At 40.2% G+C, this 26,071-nt stretch overlaps 1 protein-coding gene across 1 annotated transcript; it reads left to right on the forward strand.

Moving 5' to 3' along the window:
- On the forward strand, positions 1-21,806 carry ints9 (integrator complex subunit 9). The gene is made up of 17 exons (XM_072687151.1): positions 1-89; positions 1,859-1,986; positions 2,199-2,259; positions 2,376-2,438; positions 3,158-3,297; positions 3,532-3,618; positions 3,719-3,839; positions 5,619-5,753; positions 6,828-6,939; positions 7,315-7,495; positions 8,373-8,433; positions 9,713-9,884; positions 10,700-10,824; positions 11,228-11,395; positions 12,902-13,000; positions 13,828-13,965; positions 20,536-21,806. Exons 1-17 carry the CDS (start codon positions 81-83, stop codon positions 20,710-20,712), a joined length of 1,977 nt encoding a protein of 658 aa, XP_072543252.1. The 5' UTR covers positions 1-80; the 3' UTR covers positions 20,713-21,806.
- Positions 21,807-26,071: the final 4,265 nt, after the last annotated feature.

Below are 26,071 nucleotides of genomic sequence, written 5' to 3' on the forward strand. Positions count from 1 at the left end.
CGGCGACAGACTGCAGTCGAAGAAACCTCCAACCTAGTCCAACCTAAACAACGCCTGATCAGTCATCCTAGCGTCAGAAAATGAAACTGGTGAGTCGTTTATAGCTGTTGTATTTGCAGGCCTCGCCCTGGCTGCACTATAAGGCTAAAGGCTGGTTGAATAAGTGTAGCCAGTTGGCTAAGAATGCTACTCCACAATAAGAGTACACGCGACTGAAGTTGAACGTTGATTGGTAGACTTGCCCGGTCCACCTTAAATGTGCAGCCGTTGCACGCTGGCGCCCGCTGGAACACACGCTCAACCAGCGGCACGTTTAAGGTGGAACGGAAAATCCGGTGGAGAAGCCAATGGCAGAGTAAGAGGCAGTGTTAATAGAGAGGAGTTTGTTTCGCTTATGAAACGAACAGAAGAAATGGTTTCTTATAAAAAGTGTTTAGAAACATGGTGTATTTTAGTATTTTTGAAGTTCTTTAAGTGGCGGTGTGTTGCTCTCCCATAAGCGTCCATGGGGCAGAAAACATCAGGAGCACCTGCTTGCTAAAACTCTTCTGAGTTCTGTCTTGTTGTTAATTTAATCCCGTGATGTGACCAGTCAGTCCTAGAATAAATCAAATCCTAATGTTATTAGTTCTGATGTACTTAGCTATCTATATACTGTGTTTCCAAAAAAACATACCCAGACACATCTTCTAATTCAGTACCTCATAGTGCACCCCTGTTTAGCTTCACACACACAGCTTGTATGATCAGCGTAAAGGAGCACTGCCAATAGTTCGGGACGCTCTGGAGGAACTGCACATGAGCTAACGGTCAGTGTTCCCAAAGCCAAGCTTGGACTAGAGGGGTAAAAAGCCCCCCAGCATTGGGCTGTGGAGTCAGTGGAACTGTGTTCTCTGGAATGATGGAGGCTAAATTTAGGCTGAACATCAGTACCCGACTTCAGTCAGACCCACACATCTGTGCTCTGACATCTAGAGGTTGAGGCCTGTATTGTTATGTATACTACGATGAGAGGCTTCACTTTGTAAATCCCAGTTTAGAAGATTTTAAGCTGGGGTCAGAGCTCAGCCACGCTTTCATGCCCAACAGTGACAACCTAATGAACCCGGGTATCAAACCCACAAGCCTGTGCTCAGAAACCCAGCTCTAACCAGTGAGCCTCCACTGCCCCAAATATTGTGGATGCATCTTACATCCCAATATGAATCATTTTTCTCCAGTCTTGGATACACAGAGTGCATTATTAATATACTGACATTGGACTTCTGACATAAATCTACAGAAAATTTCCAGTGTTTTTAAATATCACAATATATATCTCAGAAAGAAATCTGCTAATCTGCAAGCAATTCATTTACACGGTTCATTTACAAAAAATCTATTTCTGTGATGTCCCAGTGACTGTTGCTGGCAGTAGAGGAATTTTATTTTGCTGCTCCATTGAATAACAAGCAACATAGTTTGCAGATGGACACTAACTATCACAATGTTAATGCAGCATTAGAGGCTGCTTGTTACTGTGCCTTTAAGACTCAGGTTCTGTGTTGGGACACATTCATAATGTACAGTATTTGGAGATGAATGCACCCATGAGCCAAAACATTAAGAACTTATAAGGCCTAAAAAACGGTCTCCAAAACAGCTCACTATGGTCCGGTCCTGTCCAGACTCTTGTTTGCCCATTGATGGTGGACAGGGGTTAGCATGGACACTCTGACTGGTCTCCAAAACCATAGTGTTGGTTTTTGATTTGTCCCTCATTAGACATTTTGGTGCTCACTGCAGCTGACCAGTCTTTCAGTTTTGGCGTGAAATGAATTCTTTATGTAAGCCTAAATTAGAGCTCTTTCTTTTCCAGTATTGTTTGTCTGGGCATCCGACGCTGCCTTGCAATGTCCTCAAGTTTAAATCCACCACGATCATGCTGGACTGTGGACTGGACACCTCGTCTTCTCTGTATTTTCTCCCTCTGCCGTTGGTACACAGGTGTGTCAGTGCTGTTCAGATTTACAGATTTAATTTTATCTGGTGTTGTGGTGAATGGGACCTTTTGTTACAGTGCATGACAAAGTCATTTATGTGTTCTTTCCAAGTTTCCCAAAACTCATTTATTTCTTTTTATTCTTATTCTCATTTATTTATTATTATTAGTCTTGAACACTTTGTACTTTTTGTAACAACCTTTTGGCGTCTTCTAGTCCAAGACTGTCCAAACTCCCTGGCTGGGTCTCTAAGGACGGTACGGTGAACCTTGAAAAAGTGAGTGCACGTTTGACTGTTATTAAATTAAGGCCGGAATAATAAACGAATGCTGACTTAATGCCATTTAATATCTTGATTAAGCTGAATGTGCTCTCTTTGTTCTTTTGTTAAAGGAGCTAAAGGAATGCGCTGGTCGTGTTTTTGTGGACTCACAGCCAGAGTTTTGTCTACCTGAGGTGCGTGTTTGAATCCTGGAATATTACTGTTTGCAATTCAAGTTGAATAAAAGCAGTTGGTTTAGCTCAAGACCCTTTTCCAGTGTAGGTTAGGATTAGTAATATGTAAAATACAATATAAAATATGCAGATTATAAGTATAATATAATGATGCTAGATGAATCTTTTAAACAAGAACATAGTTTGTTTGTATTTTGGTTGAATGATTGCCCTAATAAGAGATAAGAGAGTAAAATCGTGGCATGCAGATGTTTGGTCGCCCAGGTTAAGGTTCATACATTTTAAGGCAAGTAGACCTGGTCTTCAGAAGGTATACAGTTAAAGATAAAGCATTCTTTAAAACATTTTGTACAACTGTAGTAGGAAAATGTATGCCCACAATGGCTTTAAGAAGGCTCAAAGAACATGCAGAAAAGTCTTCAGGTAGCTGTTTCCTCAGTTTGTAATGTAATTTAAACAATGTCAGCTAACAGGAACGGTGGAGGTCAGTTTGAGATGTGGAGGAACTGCTCATAAGAAAAAGGCAAATGAAAAATTTCAGTTAGATTTAGTAGACTCTGTAGGAGTGGTGCACTGTTCTGTTGGGCAGTGACACTTGCCCAAATGTGAGTAACACAATAAAGTTAATCGTACACAATCAAGGTTTTTTTCTGTAATTAAGAGAAGTCTTATGGATGTGAATTTGTGTGATCCTCCTGGATATGTGTTTGTTTTCACAGCGAGAGCTGCTTGACCTGTCCACTGTTGATGTTATACTGATCTCTAACTACCACTGCATGATGGCTCTACCCTACATCACTGAACACACAGGCTTCTCTGGAACAGTCTACGCTACTGAACCCACCTTTCAGATTGGCAGGTACCTTGATTCCCAGTTATATTGGTTTTGGTCTTGGTTTTGTTTAGTTTTTTGACATTGTTGGAGAGGGATGCAAATAGCGGGCCGGTATTAATTGGAGAATATGGAAAGGATGAATAGTCATGTGGGTGAAATAAGAGCGACGGCTTCTGGAAATTGATTGATCATTGAATAGATGCTGAGCACCAGAGGTTTCAGATCATGTTGTTGTTAATGTTTTGTTTGTTTCCCCAGACTGTTGATGGAGGAGCTGGTCACTTTCATGGAGAGAGTTCCAAAGGCTCAGTCTGCCACCTGTTGGAAGAACAAGGAAATACAAAGGTAAGGAAACAGTCAGACTTGTGTTGTAGTAGTAAGACAGGGAGAGTTGTGTGTTGTAAAACGTTTTTGTTCTAGTGTTTTAAAAGTAATGTGTATTCAGGATGCTGCCTGGCCCGTTAAAGGACGCAGTGGACGTCTGGTCGTGGAAGAGGTGCTACAGCATGCAGGAGGTGAACTCTGCTCTCAGTAAAGTGCAGCTGGTGGGCTACTCTCAGAAAGTGGTATGTCTCCATTTCTGTAGATCACTCCTCTGTAACTGCTGAAACTCAACACCCACTGTTTAAAAAAACCCTCTCTTGTGGCTTCATCTTCCTGGTGTACATACACTAATCAGCTTCAGCTAACATGAGCAAGGCATGTTGCCAAAGGCGTATAGTTTAAAGCAGGGGTTCCCAAACTTTTTCATGACGACCACTTTTTCTCAGTATATTGTTCTTTTATAAACAATAAAATAAAAAGCCTTATTTGTTCTGTATTTATATGTGATTGGTTTAGCTCATTGATGAGCTTCAGTATGAACTGAGGATGTCATGCTTAGGTTATTTTGCCACCAGATCAGATCCAAGTCTATTAATGTACAGTATCAGACGATACCAATCCGATTTCTGTTTGTATAAATAACACAGTCACACAGTTTAAATAAGATGAGCTGCTGATTAATTCTGAAGTAAAATCATTTTATTTTTAGTAACAGTTTATATAATCAGACATTCTGGACTGATTTATTTAGTTTAGTAGAGATTTTTATTAAAATGACTGTTGTAGTGTGTTTAATATCTTAATATCTATAATCCAGTCTGACACACCTCCCTGATCATTTAAATCCCAAAAACACTGCAGTCAAATCACGTGTGTCTCTGTCTGTGTGTGTCTCTGTCTGTGTGTGTCTCTGTCTGTGTGTGTGTGTGTGTGTGTGTGTGTGTGTGTGTTGGTTTACACTCTGGTCTGTTGTTGTTTGTTAATTACTGATGTGAAATAACTGTTATTTAGCACTGCTGCTGGCTAGGCTAGAATGTCTGTTAATTGTGCATTGAGGACACAAGATGGCGCTCTGAACACTATGGTTAAAACAAAGAAATAGGAACTGAACTGGGATTAAAATAGCCAATTCCCAATCCCTTAAAATCTGTCTGGATTAGATTGAGACATCCATAATATTATATGTAGACATGTTTACTTTACTTTACTAAAAGTGTTCTGGTCTGTGTTGTCAGCTGTGGGATTGGGTTGCCGGATAAGCACAAATTAAAGCTCACTGTGAAGTGGTGGAGCAAGCATCACATAAAACACTCTCTCTAACGTTAAAAATGATCCTTATACTATGAAGCTGTTGGACGTGTTTATCTGTGTCTGATCACTCTTACTTTTAGGACTGGTTTCACTGGTGTGTCCCTGTATAATAACCAGTCACTGCAGAGGGGATCATATATCTGATCTGAGTGATACAGCACGCAAGATATCCCATGTGTTGGTTGTGCAACACTCACTGGCTGACTGTCTGCTCAGAACCTTTCTTAACACTAGCTCTCTGAAAGTGCAGGGAACCTGTTTCCATGTGGAACTCGCATGTGAATTATGGTTCTGCATTACGTTGATCATCTTTGCACATAGCCATAAGATATCCATACCGTGGGATTGCGCACACTGAACTGTAACCCAAACACATACCGTTACACCCCTGTTTGATGCTAGGTTTGTGGTAGTCATGGATATTTTGGGTGGTGGACCCACTCTCAAACTAGGAGTGACAATGACGTGTGTAAAAACCCCTGAGAAACCACTTTGCTACACTCACTTCCAGCGTGGCACACAAACTTCCATGAAGACTATGAGGTCAGTGTCATTGCTATGCTGAGTGGACCACCACCCAAATAATATCTGGACAACAGTGGTGCTGTGGTCAGAAACTGACTATGATAAATGGGGTGGAGGAGGCTGATAAACTGCAACAGATGGAATGCATCTCTTTCTCTTTCTTGCTCTCCCTCTCCCTATTGTAGGAGCTGTTTGGCGCAGTGCAGGTCACTCCTCTCAGCTCTGGCTATTCACTGGGCAGTTCCAACTGGATTATCCAGTCACACTACGAAAAAGTGTCTTATGTGTCTGGATCATCGCTGCTGACCACACACCCTCAGGTCAGCAAACACAGCCTGCTGGTTTACGACACTGTCAAAAACTGGTGGTTTGTTTTTTTTTCTCTTTATAGCACATCATATGTACTGATACCCAATAACCAGCAACATAAAACATAGTAAATTACATAGTGGTATCATTTTTGATCTGGTAAGTTACTCCTGTTAGGTCCAACACATACCCTAAAAATGATAGAAATCACAATGCCTTGCTCATATGTTGCATGCATTCTGCACACCCTCGACATCGTGTTTGCGTGTATAAAGCTCAATAAGGGGACGAATGGCGTGCAAATACCCCATTAGCCTCAACAACAGTGTGTTCTGCTGTACTTGTTACCAGATAGCTAGTAGTATAGTTCCCTTTACTCTGTCACACACAGAGGCAGACAGATATTCAGTTATTCAGATATTCAGAGTTTCATGCCCGAATTATAGAAACATGTTTACTGTGTTTATACACCAGATATACCAAATTACCAAGTTACAGCCTTCCCAAAATCAGTCTCTAGCCACACTGTTGCTGTGTTTCACCCAAACAGTTTGATTGATTGATTTAATTAGTTAATGTGGCTTATGGTATTTATCAGTAATTTCTAAGTGGTTCTGACCAGAGGAGGATTTCTTCATCCAGCTTTTGAGGGAGTTTCTCCTTCCCACTATAGCTTTTGGCTCGCTCACTTGGGGTCACATGATTTATTTGTTTTGTTGCTCTTGTGTCTTATTTCCTTATTTCTGTAAAGCTGCTTTGTGACTTCAGGTTGTTAAAAGAGCTATACAAATAAAATTGATTTGATTTTTGTGAATTATTATAAACCTCAAGTTTATCATTTAAATTTAAACTGCAATTTCAGTCATCTAATACTTTATACTTCTAGTTATGTTGTGAAAGCTGACTGAATCTGAGGAAGTATGGGTCTTGTCTGACCTGTCTTTTTGTTAATGCCTGCTGTACTTGTTGCAGAGATCAGAATGCAGCTAGTGATTACACAGCACTTGAAATTGGGGTTTATCTGACTCCAAGCATGTTCAGCTGTGTGTTCCTTACATTAAAGTTTGCTGTGTTGTGATCTGCAGCCCATGGACCAGAGTTCCCTGAAGAACAGTGATGTCCTGATCCTGACAGGCCTGACCCAGATCCCCACTGCCAACCCAGACGGCATGCTGGGAGAATTCTGCAGCAACCTGGGTCAGTTGATGGAACATGTTTCTGAAGCCATGGTTTGGTCAAGCATTGAGCCTACAGTTTTCCCCTCTCTCACTAAATGGTGTCTAAAGTTTGCTGCTTTCATTTAGCACTAGAGCTACACTGCTAATGTAGCTCACCAGTAAAGTAATGTAAGTTTTATAGACCAGCTTAGTACACTGCATGCTCAAGCCATCACACACTCACTTCTTATTGGAAAGGGTTCTTTTAATAGAATTGACTTATGTTGTTTCTGACAATGTACTGCAAGCATTGCATCAGGAAAACGTTTCATTTTTCATCAAACCAGCTCTTTTTATAATATTCTCTCATGCTTCTTTCTGCCGATCGTACTTACATTAATTTGTTTTCTCTTAGCGATGACGATCCGGGCTGGGGGAAACGTGCTGGTGCCGTGTTATTCATCAGGAGTGATTTATGACCTGCTGGAGTGTCTTTACCAGTTCATGGACTCTGCTAACCTGGGAACCACACCCTTCTACTTCATCTCCCCTGTGGCCAACAGCTCACTCGAGTTCTCTCAGATATTTGCAGAGTGGTATGCAGACTAGCACATGTTGTTGTATATTTTCAACACCCCTGTTCAAATGACAAGTTGGTTTCTAAGTAAACAAATCCTCTACAGGACACAAACAGCTCTTTCCTGCACAACTTTTTATTTTCTGGATTTAACATATTGATAAAAATCGAGTCCTTTATTTTTACAGTAGTAGTTGGGCAGTAAAAGGAATTAATTTACACTTAGAACATCACCTAATGTCATTTGATCATGGCTGCTGAACCATTTGCAGACTGTAGCTGTCAGTAAATTCAAAATATCTGAATTAATTTCTGATTTATATTCTGACCATTAACTAGGGCCGCACAATATGAAAAAAGTATGCCAAGTATGTTTTTGTTGACTGTATCTAACAAAAAACAACATATTAATAATTGTATACCAAGTCAGCATCAAATTCCAATAACTTACTCCTGGGTGGATAATATTGTTACATAAAATAAGCTGCTTGACTGCTGATGTATATATTATTTGCTGATAGTGATTAAGTATGTTTACAAACCCACATTTTTATCTTTTGGTTTATATGCATCTTATTGAGCTACCATTAACTAAACTGTTTGTTGGATTATGTGGACACCCTGGAAACTGGTGTCGATCTTTCTTTGGTCAGAGGTTGGTAAGAATGCTCACGCTGGTCACAAAAACATAGTCACAAAAAAAAAATAGTATCAGTATAGCAGTAATGTTTAACATTTATATAGTATGCAGTCCCACCACTCTTAAGTGTAATAACACACACAGTTAATAGTCTAATATTCATTATTATAATTCATTTGTCAATGTGGTGTTTTTTTCAACTGTTTTTCTGAGAACTCTGCACAGCTCAGTTTCTCTCTTCCTCTGTTCTGTGAAGGTTGTGTCAGAATAAGCAGTCCAAAGTTTATCTCCCTGAGCCTCCATTCCCACACGCTGAGGTGAGTTATTATTGACCACAGTCAGATCAATAAGCTTGATACGTTTTTGTTTTGTTTTTTTTCCTTCTACTCTTTTCAAGGCTGCAGTCTCCATCAGATCATTGCACTATAATATAACTGTCATGTGTGAACAGTGTGTTTTTAATTACTGAGGAGGATTTTTTTTTTTTTTTTAGCTGATGGCCAATGATTAACACTAAAATAATGTTACTTTCTACAGGTTAGGTTTAAGGTTGGGTTTATGTTTAGGGTTCGATTTTTTATAAAAGATGTAACTTTTCCTTTAAAGTTAATTTGCTTAATAAGTATTTAGATAAATATTAGTTAAATATAAGCTGATCCCCTATCAAGCTTATTCAGGACCTTTCCTTATTCAGGAAAAGTTCTTAATATAATTTATGCAATAATTTGTAAACTTTAGGCACCCCTGGTCAAATGAATCATCTGTATGTAAGCATACAGAATCACACTTTATACATAAGCACAATTTTCCACATTCTAATACACAATTACTTAATTTAACATATTGCAAGTAATACAGTTATTTTCTACATATGTTTAATTCAGCATAGCCATAGAAATTGTGTGTAAGAATTGTGGAGGATTTGTTCACACTAAGAAAATCAGCTACGTCTGATACTGGAGTGTCACTTTAGTGACACTTAGTTTAGTTTAGGTTTAGTGATCTTAAAACACATAAGAACTCTTACGAAGATTTTTGCTGCCTCATATTCTTTAGGCATATATAGAGATTTCCCATTTTTATCAGCTGAACAACTATAACATGTTCTGTAGCCCTATGTAGAATAAATTAATCAATGAACCTCCTCATGTTGAAGCTCTTTAACCAGGCATTTATTGTTGGGTGAATTGCGAAGGTGTTTGAATAGGGGACATGTGTTAGGAGGTTAAATCCAGCCAGTTGCAGTCAAAATTTTTATTAACATTATTGTGAATATATATGTTTTTTTTTAATTTATTTATTTATTTATTTTTCCTTTGACCTGATGGGACTAAAACGTACAGGGTAACACCGAATTAACATAAAACAGTAGATAATATGGCCTGTGATTTAGCCTGGGAGAGAAGAATGCAGACATGGTCTATCTTGAAAGAAAGTTACTTTCTTGCTCCCAGGGGGAAAAAAAGAAAGGACCCCATGTACATTTAAACCAGGCTGATGATGTAACTCCTAAGCGCACAGGGCATGTGTTGGCTTTGACATTGTGAGATGTTTTCTTTTTTGTCTCTCTTTGCTAATTCGCTCCCACACTTGCAGCTGATCCAGACCAATAAGCTGAAGCACTATCCGAGTATCCACGGCGAGTTCAGCAGTGAGTTTCGACAGCCGTGTGTGGTTTTCACAGGACACCCATCACTGCGCTTTGGAGATGTGGTACACTTCATGGAGCTGTGGGGCAAATCCAGCCTCAACACCATCATCTTCACCGGTCAGCATATACATATATACAAACACACACACACACACACCACACCACATATTAGCAACATCTCTTGCAGTGTTGATAGTAGGTGTGTAACAATACACAAAAGTCACAGGTCATTATACACAGTGGTTTGCCCTGACGAAACTACAGCTACCATAGCAATGCACCTAAATCCACTACAGTTCCACAGTACCATGCAAACCCAATGGTTTACAGCTTAAGGTTGCATGAGCGCATGTAAACTTACCATATTTACCCAAATTGCGCACATTGTGGATTCTCCCCATACAGTACACTCCTGGGTTGATAGGGTGACATTCTTTAGACATGGTGCAAAGATGGCTTAATCTTTTTAACCTTAATGGCCTTGTCTTGTCAAAGTAGGTGGTACTTGGCTGAGTTATGCGTACAAGACTCTCTGACTGCAATCAAGACTACCATGTCATTGTGACCTCTGTGCTGAGAATATCTGGACAGTGGTGGTCCACTACAGGGGTTGAGAAGTGTGCTGCCAAATTGTGCAGCAAGAGATGGGCTACAGTCTGTACCTATGCACCTAGAAAACACAACTATGCTAAGTGTATCCAATAAAATAACCAATGAGTATAAATGTTTCATTTAGTGTTTGTTTTATTTTGTCCACCACCATGGGTTTATCTTAGAAACTGATTATGGTTATTTATTTAAACCTGAATTTAATTGGCCATAAATTAACATTCTCCTATAGAGGATATGTAAGCCATGGGTTTGAGCTTGAGAAACTGAACAGCACAGATGGATGTTGTTTATATGAGCATTGTGTCATTTTTCTGTTGCAGAGCCGGATTTCTCCTACCTAGACGCTCTGGCTCCCTACCAGCCTTTGGCCATGAAATGCGTGTACTGCCCCATCGACACACGCCTAAACTTCCACCAGGTGTCCAAATTTCTGAAGGAGGTGCAGGTACACACACTCTAATCTCTTCTCCATATGCTCTGTGTTTCCAATACTAAACATGGGGAATGCACCTCAAGGTCATCTCATGTTACTCATCACTGTATATCCTATCCTTTCACTAACCAATGTTAGAACCGAGATATAGTATATAGTTATTATTATTATTATTATTATTATTAGTTATTAGAGGTACTGGATGGAGCTGCATCACTCCAGAGGACTCCCTGTTTCACTGCTCCACAGAACAATGCTGAGGACTATACCCTTCTTCATACCCAAGCTTGGCATTGGGCATGGATTCTTTTGGATACTTGGAGTCTGGATACTTTTGGACACATGTTGAGTTGGTAAAGTTGAGATTTGATGATGCACTGAATCCTTTTTAAAGAACTGCTTCTGTGTGTTTCAGCCTCTCCATGTGGTCTGCCCAGAGCAGTACACACAGCCTCCCCCTTCCCAGTCCCACCGTTCTGATCTAATGCTGGAGCTGCAGCCGCCCCCCATGGCGTACCGCCGCTGTTCAGTACTAGGCCTCCCCTTCCGACGCAGATATGAACGCATCCATCTGCTGCCTGAGGTAAAGGAGGACAATATGAGGGGGCATCCTGATTTTTGTTTGTTGTTTTATAGATAGCAGTGTGTCATACAGTGTCTGAAACCACAAAAACAAGTCTGTACGCGGTTTGAGGAAAGAACCGTAAGGAAAGAAGCAAAAAAAATAATTAGATAACAAACATGGCTTTGCTTATAGACTACAATTGGGTTAAAGGATGGTTGGGGAAACTGTATAGATTAGTTTTTAAATATTTCTTTTAAGACGTTCTTCTACTAGTCAGACATTTGCAGATGTTAGAGATACTTAAATGCCAATGGAATTTAAGTGTCAAAATTATTATAAATAGATAAATGGATGTATGAAATAACTCCCAAAACAGCTATTCCAAATGTAACAAATGGTTTTCAAGGTGTCCCACTCTTTAAAATGGGTCTTTGAGCGATGACCTAGAACAGAGGTCTTTAAACCTGGACCGGAAATCCAGTTTCCATTCTTGGATTTATTGTGAGCTTACGTAGTCGTCAATCAAATACATTAACTGTTAACATCCAGTGAGAGCAAAATCTAGTACTGGAAACTGAATTCAATGTCTAGATTTAAAGACCTACTGTAATAGATGTATAGAAATGTAATAGATCTGTGTGAATGTGAAAAGATGTTATGTTATGTAATGTAAAGGTTCCTTTCCAATTTAAGGGTTCTTTAGACTTCCACATCTCTATTACAAACATGGTTCTTCAGAGTAGTGCATGTGTATCTATTTCAGTCCTCCAGGAAAATCATCCCAGGGGCTACTTAGAAAGCTTTTGACGGAGCACCAAAAATGTATAGTGTCTATATAAAAAAAAATGTATAATCTAAAAAAAAATGAAGGATATAACATATGATTTAATAGAAATATGAAAGGTGTTTTGCTTTCATCATAATTCAGTATGTTATTTTACAGTTTTGTTCATACTTCTTCACCATGTGTAAATAAGGAGTAGGTGTGTCCACATATTTGATTGGAAGTGTACATATTTGAACATGCTGCTTATGTAGTACTGCCTCCAGTAGCACTTTGTTAAGGCAAAGCTCTCATGGGGAAGAACACAAGTGTCACAAGTGTTCATTAATCAGCTATTAATAAATGTCTGTCTAAATCAGTGTGACACTACACAGCCCCTACTGACTGAGCTTGCTTTCCAGCTATTTAATTAAGGATTGACTTCTAATTATTGTCAGTGTGGATCTGTATGATGCATCATAACTCCTACTGCCCGGTTCTTACCCCTAATGGGATTTATCCAGTAGCACTGTGTCCCAGAGTAGCACATGACACAACTGAGATTGGATGTGAGAGAAATTAAGCTAACACACCTTTCAGATTGAGCAAGGTATAAAACCCAGGGCGATTTGGCTTTAGTAAGAAGCTTTGACAAGGTCAGATTTCTTTAATAAAGCAGCATAAGAGTAAAGCATGATGAGCAAGCTCTTAAATGTGTTCACTATCTAAACTGCCCCCCCCCTTCTTTCTCTTCTTTATAGCTTGCCAAAAGTCTGGTGCCCTCTGAGATTAAACCTGGCGTCTCTGTGGCAACTGTATCAGCAGTTTTACAGTCCAAGGACAACAAGCATGTGCTCCAGGTTGGTGTATAACAGCAGATGTAGTAGAATGTAGTCGGTTTATTAACATTTCCACAGAATTCTCTTTCTGTACTATCCAACTAATATATATATATATATATATATATATATATATATATATATATATATATATATATATATATATATATATAGAACAGCGATGGGTACCTCTATTGCACTCACTTTATTCAGTCAAAGAACCCTTTTCAACACTAAATAGAACCCCTAAACACGAGTTTCAGAATGAGTTAAAGTAGCATTATGCATTAAGAATTGGTATTTCTTGCTCCTGGGCTCCCCCTACAGTTAGGAAATGTCATTTGTGCTATGAACCACCCCTAAAAGACATGCTCTAAACAGCATTTCTGGACAACCTGGACAATACAGAACTGAAAGGGAAAGAATCATGCAGACTGAGGTGGTAGAGTAATATTATAGGATTTTATACCAATATAACTCGCCGCATTAAGCAGTTCTTGCAAGTGTTTTCCTGCCTGCTTCACCAGAGTTACATAGTGCAGTTAGCAGTGTGCTGAGCCCCCCAGAGTAGCAACGATAGAGATGCTGTTCTCCCTAATACAGATCATTACAATAAAGCATCACAATGATTTTGAAGTGGTTATTTTAAGGACAAATCCTACATAATGTTTCTTTAAGTGACCGTCCTGCTTTTTGAGAAGGCCGTCCAAAATGAAGGATAATAATACTAGTATTACTGAGGGTTTGTTGTGGTCATCATCTTATCATGTTTCAGCCAAAATGCCTCTGACAGACACACTGAAAACTGAAACTTTAATTAAAGTGTGTGTGTGTGTGTGTCTGTGTAGCCAGTGCCCAAACCTGCTCCAGTTCCCCCCAGTAAGAAGAGGAAAAGGCTGATGGAGGAGGTTCCAGACCTGCTGAACCCGAAGCCTCTGCTAAGTGGCGCTGTCCCTCTGGAGGCTTTCCTGGCCTCACTGCACAAGGTAACACTTTTTCTGTGCGTCACACTGTGAGCTTCACCTACCTCATAGCTCCACTAAACAGGTGTAGTTTACCAGTTGCTCATATCTCCACTAAATAGGTGTAGTTCATGCCAATCAGTTGCTGCACAGTTTGTCAAACCCCTCCATTCTCCACTGTTCAGTTTTTGTTCACAGCAGTGTTAGTGAGGTCGTCACACACTGTGCACATTTAATGGCCACAGAACTCTGCGTGTCCCCCGCGCTCGCTCTGTCTGTCGCTTTCTGTATCGCACATGCTCACTTTTTACATATTTAAAAAAAAAAAAAATCAGGCCTTTTTGAGATAAATCAGGTTTGTTGAAACAGGGAAGTGCCATGTAGAACAAAGAAAGGAACACACACACACACACAGCTCTACCCAATCTTTCTTCATACAGAGTTCTGTTTGAAACTTTCACGTTCTCAATAATGAGACAGAGGGCATACCATAAATCAAATCCTTTAATTGCAGCCTTTCAGATCACCTTACTGCACAGGCAAAGGTCATGATTTTGATTAATGTATGATTAAACCATGCAGACCTATAGACTCACCACTATGTCATAGTCTGCAGCAGTATAATTGCAATGAGACATTTTATCCATGTCCTGCAGGCTTAATTAAAGGCTCTGGAGGACGCTGTAGGTCAGGATCAGTCTGGCACTAATGTGTAAGCTCGATTGGTCTGGGGAGCTTGGTGTTAAAAGCTGAAAATGACCTGCCTTGAGCTTCATGTATGTCTGTTCATATTGTAGGTGGTATTGATCTGAAGGTGGCAATTCAACTGCGTTCATTTTGGAATGTTAAAATCAATTTTAATATTATTCTATGAAGTAGGCTCCCAGTTTTTGGCCAATAATGACATTTCAGATGATTTTACACACAAACCCCTAAAGCTTGCTGTTGTCATTTTAGTCCACTGCTGTGTAAGAAGCTCCTTCAGTTCTGAATTGTGCCAAAAGCAGATTGAATCATGGTGAGCAGAAGCTCATAGCGCTAAACAATAAAGATTTTTATAGCAAAGCAGCATTTTTTAATGTATGCTTGTTTTGAATACTAGCGATGCTTTGTTGAAAAGTAATTATCAGGTTGTTGTGTGTGATATTTTCCACCAATACCAATAAACCGCTGCTTGAGCAATACATCGGTCAGGCATTGATTTAAAACCCCCTTTTATCTTTTTCTTTTGTGTGATCATTTTCTCGCAGCGACTCATTGTGGGGGAGTGTATTACAGACCCATCCTAATGCGGTACCTGTTTCTAAGCTCGGTCCCATTAGGATGACTAGAGCTAGAATAATACTCTCTTAACATCTCTCCCTCCCTCCCTCTCTCTCCCTCCTTCTCTCTGTCAGGAAGCTAATCCTGGCAGTCTTCCACAGGCAGGCTGCTAGCGTATTGATCACACACTAATTAAACTGGAATCCAGAAGCGGCCGTGTTTTCTCGGGTGGTTTTAAACGGAGGCGGCGTGCCTGCTGCACTGCCCCGTGCCCAGCTTGAGGGGAACCCATGTTCTCTTAATTAGCTCACACCTCGAGAAGTGCTCTGTGTTTGTAGTGTTTGTCCATATATCTTTCAATCTTTAGGGAGGAAATCTGAGCACTTTCTGTTCCACCTTCAGTTAATAAGACTTTATTTTTGGGCTTGCTGCTCGACTGTCATAATGCAGTCAGTGTGAACAGCCTTCTACCTGGAGTTCTAAGAAACCTTGTTCAGCTCCAGCCCTGACCCACCTCACGTACAGAATCAACTCTGAAAGTAATAATGTATGCAGCTTCTCCTCTTACCCCACCTGAAGTCGATCAGTCTAGACTTGTTTGGTGTCTGAAGTTTGCTTCTTTCGTTTCACGCTGGAGCTACGTGGCTAATATAGATAGCGGCTGTAATAGACGTTTATGCCCTATCAGTCATTCAGTGTCAGAAACTACATATGCAAGTTGTTTTTTTTTCTTTAGAGATTACTGAACAAAGCCACACAGTTTGGGTGAGTGTGTGATTGTTTATACATGCATTTATCCCCATGCTAATTGGTTGTAGTGGGTAATGGTGGCTTGGTGGTTTGAGCACCGGGTTATTGAGGACAAGGTTGTGGGTTCAATACCTGTCTAATGACCTTGTTAAAATCTACATGGACTCTTTACTGTCTCCCACTACTGATATTACCACCATTAACCATCATTACTCTCATTCCTCTTACCATTACTACTATGACTATATTAAGTTATACTACACCGTGATGATTATAGACATATTCAGATTATGCTGCGCACCTGAGCAGTACAACAGTCTTCATGGTTCGATGACTTTTATCAATAATTTATAAATAGTTCTGACTAAAGGAGGATGGGTCCCCCTTGTGAGTCTTGGTTTCTTCCTCCAGCTCCTACAAAGTTTTTTCTTGCCACTGTTGCATTTGGCTGCTCACTGGGGGTCTTAGGTATGCTGTTGATTTCTTGCTTTTATGGATTCCTGATTCTGCAAAGCTGCTTTGTAGCAACACCAGTGCTATACAAATTGAATTGATTTGATACCCAGGTTTGCCAAGCTGCTGCTCTTCGGCCCTTGAGGAAGGCCATTAAGTCTCCCTGCTTGTCAGGCACCACAGCAATGGCTGCCCACCACTCAGGACATGCATGTTTGCTATATAGCTGTGTGTTTTTGCTGCACAGTCTTTGTCTCTGGTGGTTTTTAAACTTCCTTTACTTGTTAGCATTGTTAACATTAGCCTCGTAGCTCCAGAGTAAAGCTGAAGAAGCAAACTCCAGACACCAAGCATGTCTTGGCTGGTTAACTACATGTAAGGAAAAGTGGGGGAAATTGTGTAAATCAGATTTTTCTCCTAAACCGTCACTTTAAGTTACTGTGAACTTTCCTAGTCAAATGTTTGTGCTTTTTTTAGAAGACGTCTGTGGCAGGAAAAGAAGCCTGCCCTGAATATGTTTTGCATTCGAAATCAATCAGAAATACCTGGAAGTGTCAGACTCCGCTGTTTCTCAGCCAGACGCAGTAACCAGTTTGGAATCAGGCCCATATTTAGCTCTGCATTACAGCCCTCATTAATGCAGCACATCACTAACAATAAGCTCTCCCACAGCTTTCCTCCTCCTACTCCTCCTGCTCTCTCTCTAACTCTAACTCTCTAACTCTAACTCTCTAACTCCAACTCTCTCTCTCTGTCTCTCTCTCTCTGTCTCTCTCTCTCTGTCTCTCTCTAACTCTAACTCCAACTCTCTCTCTGTCTCTCTCTGTCTCTCTCTCTCTGTCTCTCTCTCTAACTCTAACTCCAACTCTCTCTCTGTCTCTCTCTCTAACTCCAACTCTCTCTCTCTCTCTCTCTCTCTCTCTCTCTCTCTCTCTCTCTCTCTCTCTGTCTCTCTCTCTCGTGTTTAATGAATGTGTGTGCAGCCCACCTCCTCCGCTTCACTTCAAAGAGCTACTAAGGCGCAGGAGGGCGGAGAGTCGTAACGTTCAAATCCCACTGCCACTCTCTTTCTCATACACACACACACACACACACACACCCGAACACTGCTGTTGTAACCACACCATTTTTGTATTGTCTTTGTTTTCAGTACTGCCTTTACCCTGAGTGCCCAGAGATGTTCATTTGCAGCACTCTTTAAATGATGATGATAAATCAAATTAAGTAACCGCATAAAATAAAGATGGCCTCTCTCAGCATGTCCTGAGTGGACGATAATCACTAAGAGGAGGAAGTGCAGTAGCCTAACATTCATCATACTGCTGCCTCATCTGGTCTAGCTTAAATGCTGTTAACTACAAACCGGAAAAGCTGTGGGCAGACTCCGGCAAATTTTTGTGATGATTTGTTTGAGTTTATATACCAAAAATGGTCGTAATTACTTTTTACACACCTGTTTTTTACAATTCTGTGTCCCTCAGAATTAAGGTTTCTGTTACTATACCTTTTAAGACTAATTTAAGATTGATTTGCCTATTCAGTCTACAGCAGTTTTGCCCCACCCATTCACACTAAAGTTCTATACTAGAGTGTTCTATAAGGAGCTCTGAGTGTGAATGAGTTTTAAATGAGGCACAGGGCAGCCAGTCAGAACAGTTACATGCATCAGTCTTAAAGGTGCAGTGTCAGAAATGGTCTGTTTAATTCTAAGGATTGTGGTAGCATAAAAATAAATTATGACCCACATAAACTTCCTATACACAACTTGAAAAAAATGTAAAAAATCAGTAAATAAATAAACAGGATTTGATCCCTTTAATGCTCTTGTGCACGCACACACGTACTGCGGAAGGTGGCTCTCGACTCCTCTTACACCAGTGTTTCTTTCCATGGCTTTTGTTTCAGTCACTTAAAGTTAATGGAACCGGCATTAAGCCTTTTATGCATAGCGTGTTTCCTAACAGTGTGCAGAGGAGATTCTTAAAGCATTAGAAATGGACAGATTCCCCCATTAGCCTGCATCCGTGCACTCTTCGCACACATCCACATGAACTCTTAATGCCTTCAGTGAGCAGTAAGTGTCCCATAGAGGAGATTAGAAGTAATTTCAGGACCTCTGGGACGGCGGAGGTCATCAACAACCGTGCTAAAAGTGCCAGTTAATGCCAGCCGTACCCGCAACTGATCGTAACATGCCTGACTGCAGTGATTGAGGTAGTAATAATAATAATCCTTTATTTACATTTAAAGGTATATTAACTCATGTGCTGCACACATCGCACAATACGTTATGCACGAAGATGTTTACAAAAACAGAACAATAATAGAAGCACAGCATCAACACACTATATGTTTCCTATCAGTGTTCTCCATTACACAGGCCAAACTACAAAGCCATGGACAGCAGTATTTGCATATTACATATGGTCTGTTTTGCATATGAGTGGCCTGGCAACTTTATTCATGATGTTTCTTTTGTACTTTGACCTCATTAATTCTCCAAATAATGGTGGACACTACTTCTAATAAATGTGTTCAGCTACTTTAGTTTGCACCCATTGCTGACACAGATATGCAAATGCATACATGCAATTTCTAATGTCTAGTCCCTGTTGAGGAGTATTGCCAACAGAAAAGGTGCCAATAGAACTCTCTTGAGCAGATAAGCACTGTATCTAATGCCAGAAGTGGGCTAGAGGGGTATAAAGGCCCCCCAGCACTGAGCTGTAAAGCAGTGGAATGACTGTGCTCCATCCAGTACTTTTGGGATGAGTTGGGGAGTTGGGAATGAGGTGGCGTGGTGATCAGACCTTACAGCTATGCTCCTCCAAAATGTAGTAGAAAGCCTTCTTTCCTGGACAGTTATTTTTTATACACAGTTGATCAGCTTCTTTAGAATGAGAGAAGCTAGGCTAATGTTGCTAACAAACACTGGACCTAGATTGTTGTCAGTCTCATTTCTGAAGCGTCCCTCAACCTGCTTAATTCAGTCTTTGTTTGTTTGGTGCAGACAAATCAATGTGGTTCAGAGTCACTGTTCCAATTGTATCTAATGGTTAATTCCGGTCTATCCATCCAGTTTTACTAAATCTTTTTTTTTTTTTTTCCTAGCTTATTAATAATTTATTTCCTAAACAAATCTAAGATTCTGGGTGAGTTTGACATTGGGATTGATCCAGTGTGTGTTAGCAAAATTGGTCTAACATCTCCTGTTGTAAACTAAATAAACAGGTATCAAAACATGTTAGTTGATCGACCGCATCCAGGGTCAGTGATGTATCATGTTAATGTTTTTTCATCATTATGTTGGTTCACTGCATTAAAATTTAATGATTATTACCTAATGAGTCACAGTTTAACTCTCCTCCCTTCATATAAGAAGCATGCATGAGCAGATACACTGAATGAACCCTATATACACACACGCACACATTTCTTCTGTGCATTGTCCACACTTTTGGCTATAAACCAGGCTGCTAAGAACTGTAACTTACAGTCCCTGGAGAGGCTATATTTAATTTTTCTCTCAGCACTTCTGTGGTGAGAAGACGCAACAACAAAAACGGACTCTGACCCAAACAGGCTTTATATTGCATGGTAGTACTTAATAATAATTTGTACATGCTGTACATTATGTACAAAAGTATCCCCAGCTCCTCTGAATTGGTAAACCCAGCTCCCCCTAAGTGCAGTCAGTGCACTGGGCTGTGGAGCAGTGGACCTGCATTCTCTGGAGTGATGGAGCTCCAACCAGTACATTTGGATTGATTTGGGGTGCTAGAACTAATCATCCAACTTCAGTATCTGACCTCGCAGATGCTCTCATGAGGCTGAATGCAGTCAAATCCTCCTCACAGCAGTGTTCCTTTATCTAGTGTAAAGCCTTTCCAGAAGAGTAGAGGCCGTTATTGCAGCACCGACTCCTTGTTAATACCCTTGATTTTGGAAAAGCACTGGGGGAGCATGTGTCTGGAGTGTGGATGGTTAAATCGTTTCAGAGCTCTGCATGCTGTAGAAGTAGAGCAGCAGACCACTACTGAGACGTCTTCAGCCATTGCTGCTGTTTGTATGCTGAGCTGTCGACACCCTGTCTGATTGATTTATGGTCCTTGTTTATTTTGTGCTCAGAGCGGCATCACAGAGGTAAAGGTGGAGGAGACGGCGGACGGACACATCCTGCACCTGCAGGCTGAGGACGCGCTCATCCAGCTGGAGGAGGACGCCACGCACATCGTGTGTGACAACAACGAGCCTCTCAGGACTGCCCTCCGAGACCTGGTGCTCCGCTTCTTGCAGAAACTATGACCGCTAACCTTTCAGCTGGACTGAGGGTGGCAGAGAGCCAGTAGTACCACAGTGTGTCAGTAATGTATGGGCAGCGAAAGCCGAGAGAGTTTCAGTGCACATGGGATTCCAGCAGGGTTCTTCAACCCCTAATTTTTCCAGTTTAAAGCCGTGCATTCTGTTGCGGCTACAGCTGAATGCGAAAGTTTGGGTGCTCTTGTTCAGACTTCCTCTACAGACACAAACTTCTACACATTTAAATACATAATTACAGTTTACTGTTACTGATTTGTTCACTTCATTTGGCTTAAAATATCAATAACCTGGCATTTAAACGAGGGTTGTTCATATGTTTGTTTATATGACTGTTTATGATGGGACAAAACGGTCATCAGACAAACAGTCCATTAAAACAGACTTATTGTATTTAGTGATTTGGTAACATTATTTTCAACACCTCAGCCTGAACATGAACATCCTGTGATCTCCACAGAGTGGCCACACTTCCATCACCAAGGTCCAGAGAGAGCAGCTGTGAACTCCTATATCATTATTTATATTTATATATATATATATATAACATACATACGCTGTCGTTCATACAGCTCATGGGTTCTTGTTATAGTGGAGGCTCTGCTGTTGTGCTGGTAGTTGATTCACTGGCAAGTCTCCCACAAGCGCCGTCCTGCTCAGTCTGCTTAAGGTATCACTTAAGCAGACGAGCTACGATAGCGGATTCTGTCTGAGCAACAAAGAGTGACCGCAGTTTTGACAACTTTGCTTGCAATATTTTGGGAATTGTTGATGCTCTTCCTTTCACATAGGGAAACATGATTTTGGCCAGAGAGCACAGAAATACTTTTGTGATTAATTAGTTTCATTTGCTTAGCAGGCAATATATAGTGCAGTCCCACTGTACATGTATGTCTCGCATTTTACTGTTGTTGACCCTTGTATTGAAACTTAAAATTGCCCACAATGTGGATGAAGCTTTTTTTTTCTTTTCTTTTTTTTTTCTCTTCCTTAACTTTAATGTTTGTATGAGTAGGAGTTGGAATAATAAAGAGTCTCAGGACTGTGACTCACTCATTTGTACAATTGTTTTGTTTTTGTAATAAATAACATTTAATAGATTTGTTTTTTGTTGTTATGAAGGAGAATAATGGACGAGCTACACCTTTATCCATCATCCAATCCATTATCCATTATCACAAGTCTGCAAAAAAAAACAAAACTAATTACATAATTACATAAACTAATTTCTTTTCTAGATTGTCTGTCGATATTAAAATGTCATGGCTTGTTCTTCTCCACACCAGCTCCCTGTGGCTGTGCGGATGTTTTGACACCAGGGGTCAGGAATGAGCATCCCAGGAATTCCTGCTGGCAGTGGCAGAGATCAGAAATGTGATTTATTTCATTGCTGGTGGTGGAGGTGCAGTTAGCTGAATCTTGTTATGTAGAAATGTGCCCACTGCTAATTAAATAGCAGGAATGGTGCAGAGGGCTTGCAATTTAGTGGTTGAACAACACTAGAGGGTTTTCTACTAACTGAGCCATCAGTCTGTGTTGGCGTTCAGTCTCAGGGTTACCATTTATCCATAAGTTTACAGGCAGTCTGTAGCATAAGAAGTACCCAACTATCTAGATATTTTGCAAATCTGTTAAAGAGATAACATGTAGAGTAACCTAAACCCATAGCAAAGTCAAAGTACGTTCTGCCGCATGTGTTGCTACTCACTGTTCTGAGCTAATCTGAAGTGATATATGATGTTTTGAATGTCTTATGACTGGACATTTTAGGATGGTTAGGTTTGAGGTTTCTTCACACATCTTGCAGTCTGCTGAACTTGCTAGGACTGCCTGACCTGGCCACATTAGCAGTTGTGTAAATTGCAGTGGAATGGATGGTTTCCAAGTGTTCTGGGATCTTTTTAAACCCTTTTCCAGACTCCTCTGCATCTACAACCTTCTTTCTGAAGGCCTCAGAGAGTTCAACATGGTGATACCACTCTCTTCAACAATCAGGAGCACACCAAACGAAATGTCTGAGGTTTAAATACGACAAGGTCCTCCAAAATCCCCTCTAATGATGTTCTGATCATCTGCAGCTAATGTTTTGCACCTGATTCTAATTTTTCTTTTTTAGGCATGGCAAATGTCCAGTCTGCTCACATTTATGGTTGACAACAATGGTTCAGTGCCATGCAAGACATCATGGAGAGCAAATCGTACAAACAGCTCAGTCATAAAGCAAGCAATCTCTCATTTAGAGAGATTTCACTTCTTAACCACGCCTCTGTTATCAAGTGCTTCACTGAAGAGGAGGCATTGGAGATGAAGCTCAGAGGAGCAGAGGAGTTGTTTTCTCTTCTCTTCTCTGTGAGGTATATTCTACAAAAGGACTAGATATCATTCCTATGTAGCTGCATATCTCCACGCTGCTCTTTTGAGATTCCATCTCTGAGGACGACCCTTCTTTTTAGACCAGTTCTGCACCACTCTGATGTTGTAGATAAAGAAAGACTAAAGGATGCCAGAGCTCTACCCAAACATTCATTCAGAAGAAGTCTGCTGTGTTCTGTTGGAGACAGAAGCTCTGTTAGAGATGGATTGCATTTGGCAGGGGTGGGTCATTAATTTCACATTCACTTTCATTTGTAAATTGTCTTGATGTACGCCTGTATGACGTACAAACAGATTACACACAAACACAGACTGTTGAAAAGCATTGGGGCTAAGAGACTAGAAGACAATGCAAATGTTATTAATTTATGAATTTCACATAGAATTATTTTATGTGCATTTATGGCATACATCGTGTGAGTGTAGCTGTGCGGGTTTGATAGTCTGAATCTTTTACCAGAAGGACGTGGTTGGTGGTTTTAATCCAGCATTAATCTGCAGCGTGTGTAGAGTATACAGTCTGACAGTAATAATTGTAGAGTGGTTTAATCCAGTATGAATCTGCAGTGTGTGTAGAGTATACAGTCTGACAGTAATAATTGTAGAGTGGTTTAATCCAGTATGAATCTGCAGTGTGTGTAGAGTATACAGTCTGACAGTAATAATTGTAGAGTGGTTTAATCCAGTATGAATCTGCAGTATGTGTAGAGTATACAGTCTGACAGTAATAATTGTAGAGTGGTTTAATCCAGTATGAATCTGCAGCGTGTGTAGAGTATACAATCTGACTAATAATTGTAGAGTGGTTTAATCCAGTATGAATCTGCAGTGTGTGTAGAGTATACAGTCTGACAGTAATAATTGTAGAGTGGTTTAATCCAGTATGAATCTGCAGCGTGTGTAGAGTATACAATCTGACTAATAATTGTAGAGTGGTTTAATCCAGTATGAATCTGCAGCGTGTGTAGAGTATACAGTCTGACAGTAATAATTGTAGAGTGGTTTTAATCCAGTATGAATCTGCAGTGTGTGTAGAGTATACAGTCTGACAGTAATAATTGTAGAGTGGTTTAATCCAGTATGAATCTGCAGTGTGTGTAGAGTATACAGTCTGACAGTAATAATTGTAGAGTGGTTTAATCCAGTATGAATCTGCAGTGTGTGTAGTTTATTCAGTTTGACAGCAGTAGTTGTGATTGTGATCCATTATGTCTTACTCCAGCTCTTGCAGTGGTAAAGGCACTGAAGCATTTCTATGAGCTGATTCTGTAAGTGTTTCTGAATCGCTGTAAATGTAAACAGTAGCATCATGTTGGTCCTGCTGGTATATAAGACGTTTGCTTATAGAAAATGGAAACTTCATACTAATCAAGTTTATAGCTGCTCCACCAATCATCCAGGCACACTTACATACAGCAGCAGCAGCTCAACATCAGTCCAGCTGTTCATGGTTTGGGACTTTCCTCAGTAATGCAGCCCCACACCCCTCTGAGCAGGGATACCAGCAGAGTTTGTGTAGCTGCGGGTTTGTCCGCACTGGTCGGGAGGAGGGTGGGGTGAAGCGGTATAGATTTGCAGTAAATGTGTGTTGGATACGAGCCCTGGGAGAGTAGAGGTGAAGAGTGTTACAGTACACTATGTGGCTGAGCTGTAATCTGAGCCTTTTCAGTCTCTCCCTCTCTCTGGCTGTTGCTGTGGGATACTGGGAAACGTGCCTCTCCCCGTCAGTGATGTCACAGAATCCAGATTCAGCTCTCCTGGGATGACACACACCTAACACACCTCAACACTGCACAAAAACAAGCTCCAGAAACAAATGTAGATAGAGAGCCTTACCAATCTGACAACATATGTTGAATGTCCAAATGTTTATGGACACAATGCATTTAGCTACTTTAGGTTGCTGACATTACTGACACAGATGTGCAAATGCACACAGCTGGTCTAGTCACTGTAGAGACTCTCAGGAGACTCTTTGTCTAATGCCAGGTGTGGACTATAGGGGTATACAGCCCTCCAGCATTGAGCTGTGGAGCAGTGGAATACTTTTGGGATTAGTTGGGGATGAGGTGGGGTGGTGATCATACAACATCTTGACCTCACTAACCTAGACAGTAGAGACAGAAGCAGGAGTAACTCTTTTAATAGCCTTGATATTAAGAGGAAACAGTGAATGGCCAGGCTGATTACAGCTGCAGTAAAACACAGTGAAAGAAGTGTGTGTACTGTGTAATACACGTGTTGAAGGCATGATGATGAAAGGACAAGCAGATGGGCCCAACTGTCCTGTCAGTCATCAAGCGGGCTTCATTTGGAGGCACAGTCATTCACTGTTGGCTTGATGATGGTAGAACACAAGAGTTTGAGGTAACAGAACACAGAGAGGGGAAATCCACCTGAAATGTTTCAGTTGATTGATGATTCAATATGGTTAGTATTGCACTAAAATGTACAATACATAGTAGCAGTAGAGCAACCCAAAATTAGTGGTTGAGCAAGAGCATACACTGCACAGAAACAAGCAGCTGTTTGGAAATATGGGTAACATTAACTTATTTATATATATATATATGTATATTTATGTAGATATATATATACACACACACACACATATATATATATATATATGTGTATATATATGTATATTTATGTAGATATATACACACCTACATTTTATATATATAAATATACACACATTTATTTATATATATATAAATTTAATAATGTTACCCATATTTCCAAACAGCTGCTTGTTTGTGTATATATATATATATATATATATATATATATTTTTTTTTTTTTTTTTTTTTTTTTTTTTTCCTTCAACATATCTGCATACACCAACAATTCAGATGTACACAAAATAATTTTGGTTTTGAGGCTTTTGGTCAAAATAATCATCATTATTATTATTATTTTTAATCCAGAAATTTTCAGTAGAAGTCAGAGAACCCTTTAATTCCACATATGGAAG

The sequence above is a fragment of the Salminus brasiliensis genome, chromosome 1 (assembly GCF_030463535.1).
Source record: "Salminus brasiliensis chromosome 1, fSalBra1.hap2, whole genome shotgun sequence".
Lineage (NCBI taxonomy): Eukaryota > Metazoa > Chordata > Actinopteri > Characiformes > Bryconidae > Salminus > Salminus brasiliensis.

Bases quoted from the DNA above. Each gene is read 5' to 3' on its own strand.
- ints9 (XM_072687151.1), top strand. The intron at 2,260-2,375 runs GTGAGTGCACGT...CTTTTGTTAAAG, and splicing joins GTACGGTGAACCTTGAAAAA to GAGCTAAAGGAATGCGCTGG. The intron at 3,619-3,718 runs GTAAGGAAACAG...ATGTGTATTCAG, and splicing joins AAGAACAAGGAAATACAAAG to GATGCTGCCTGGCCCGTTAA.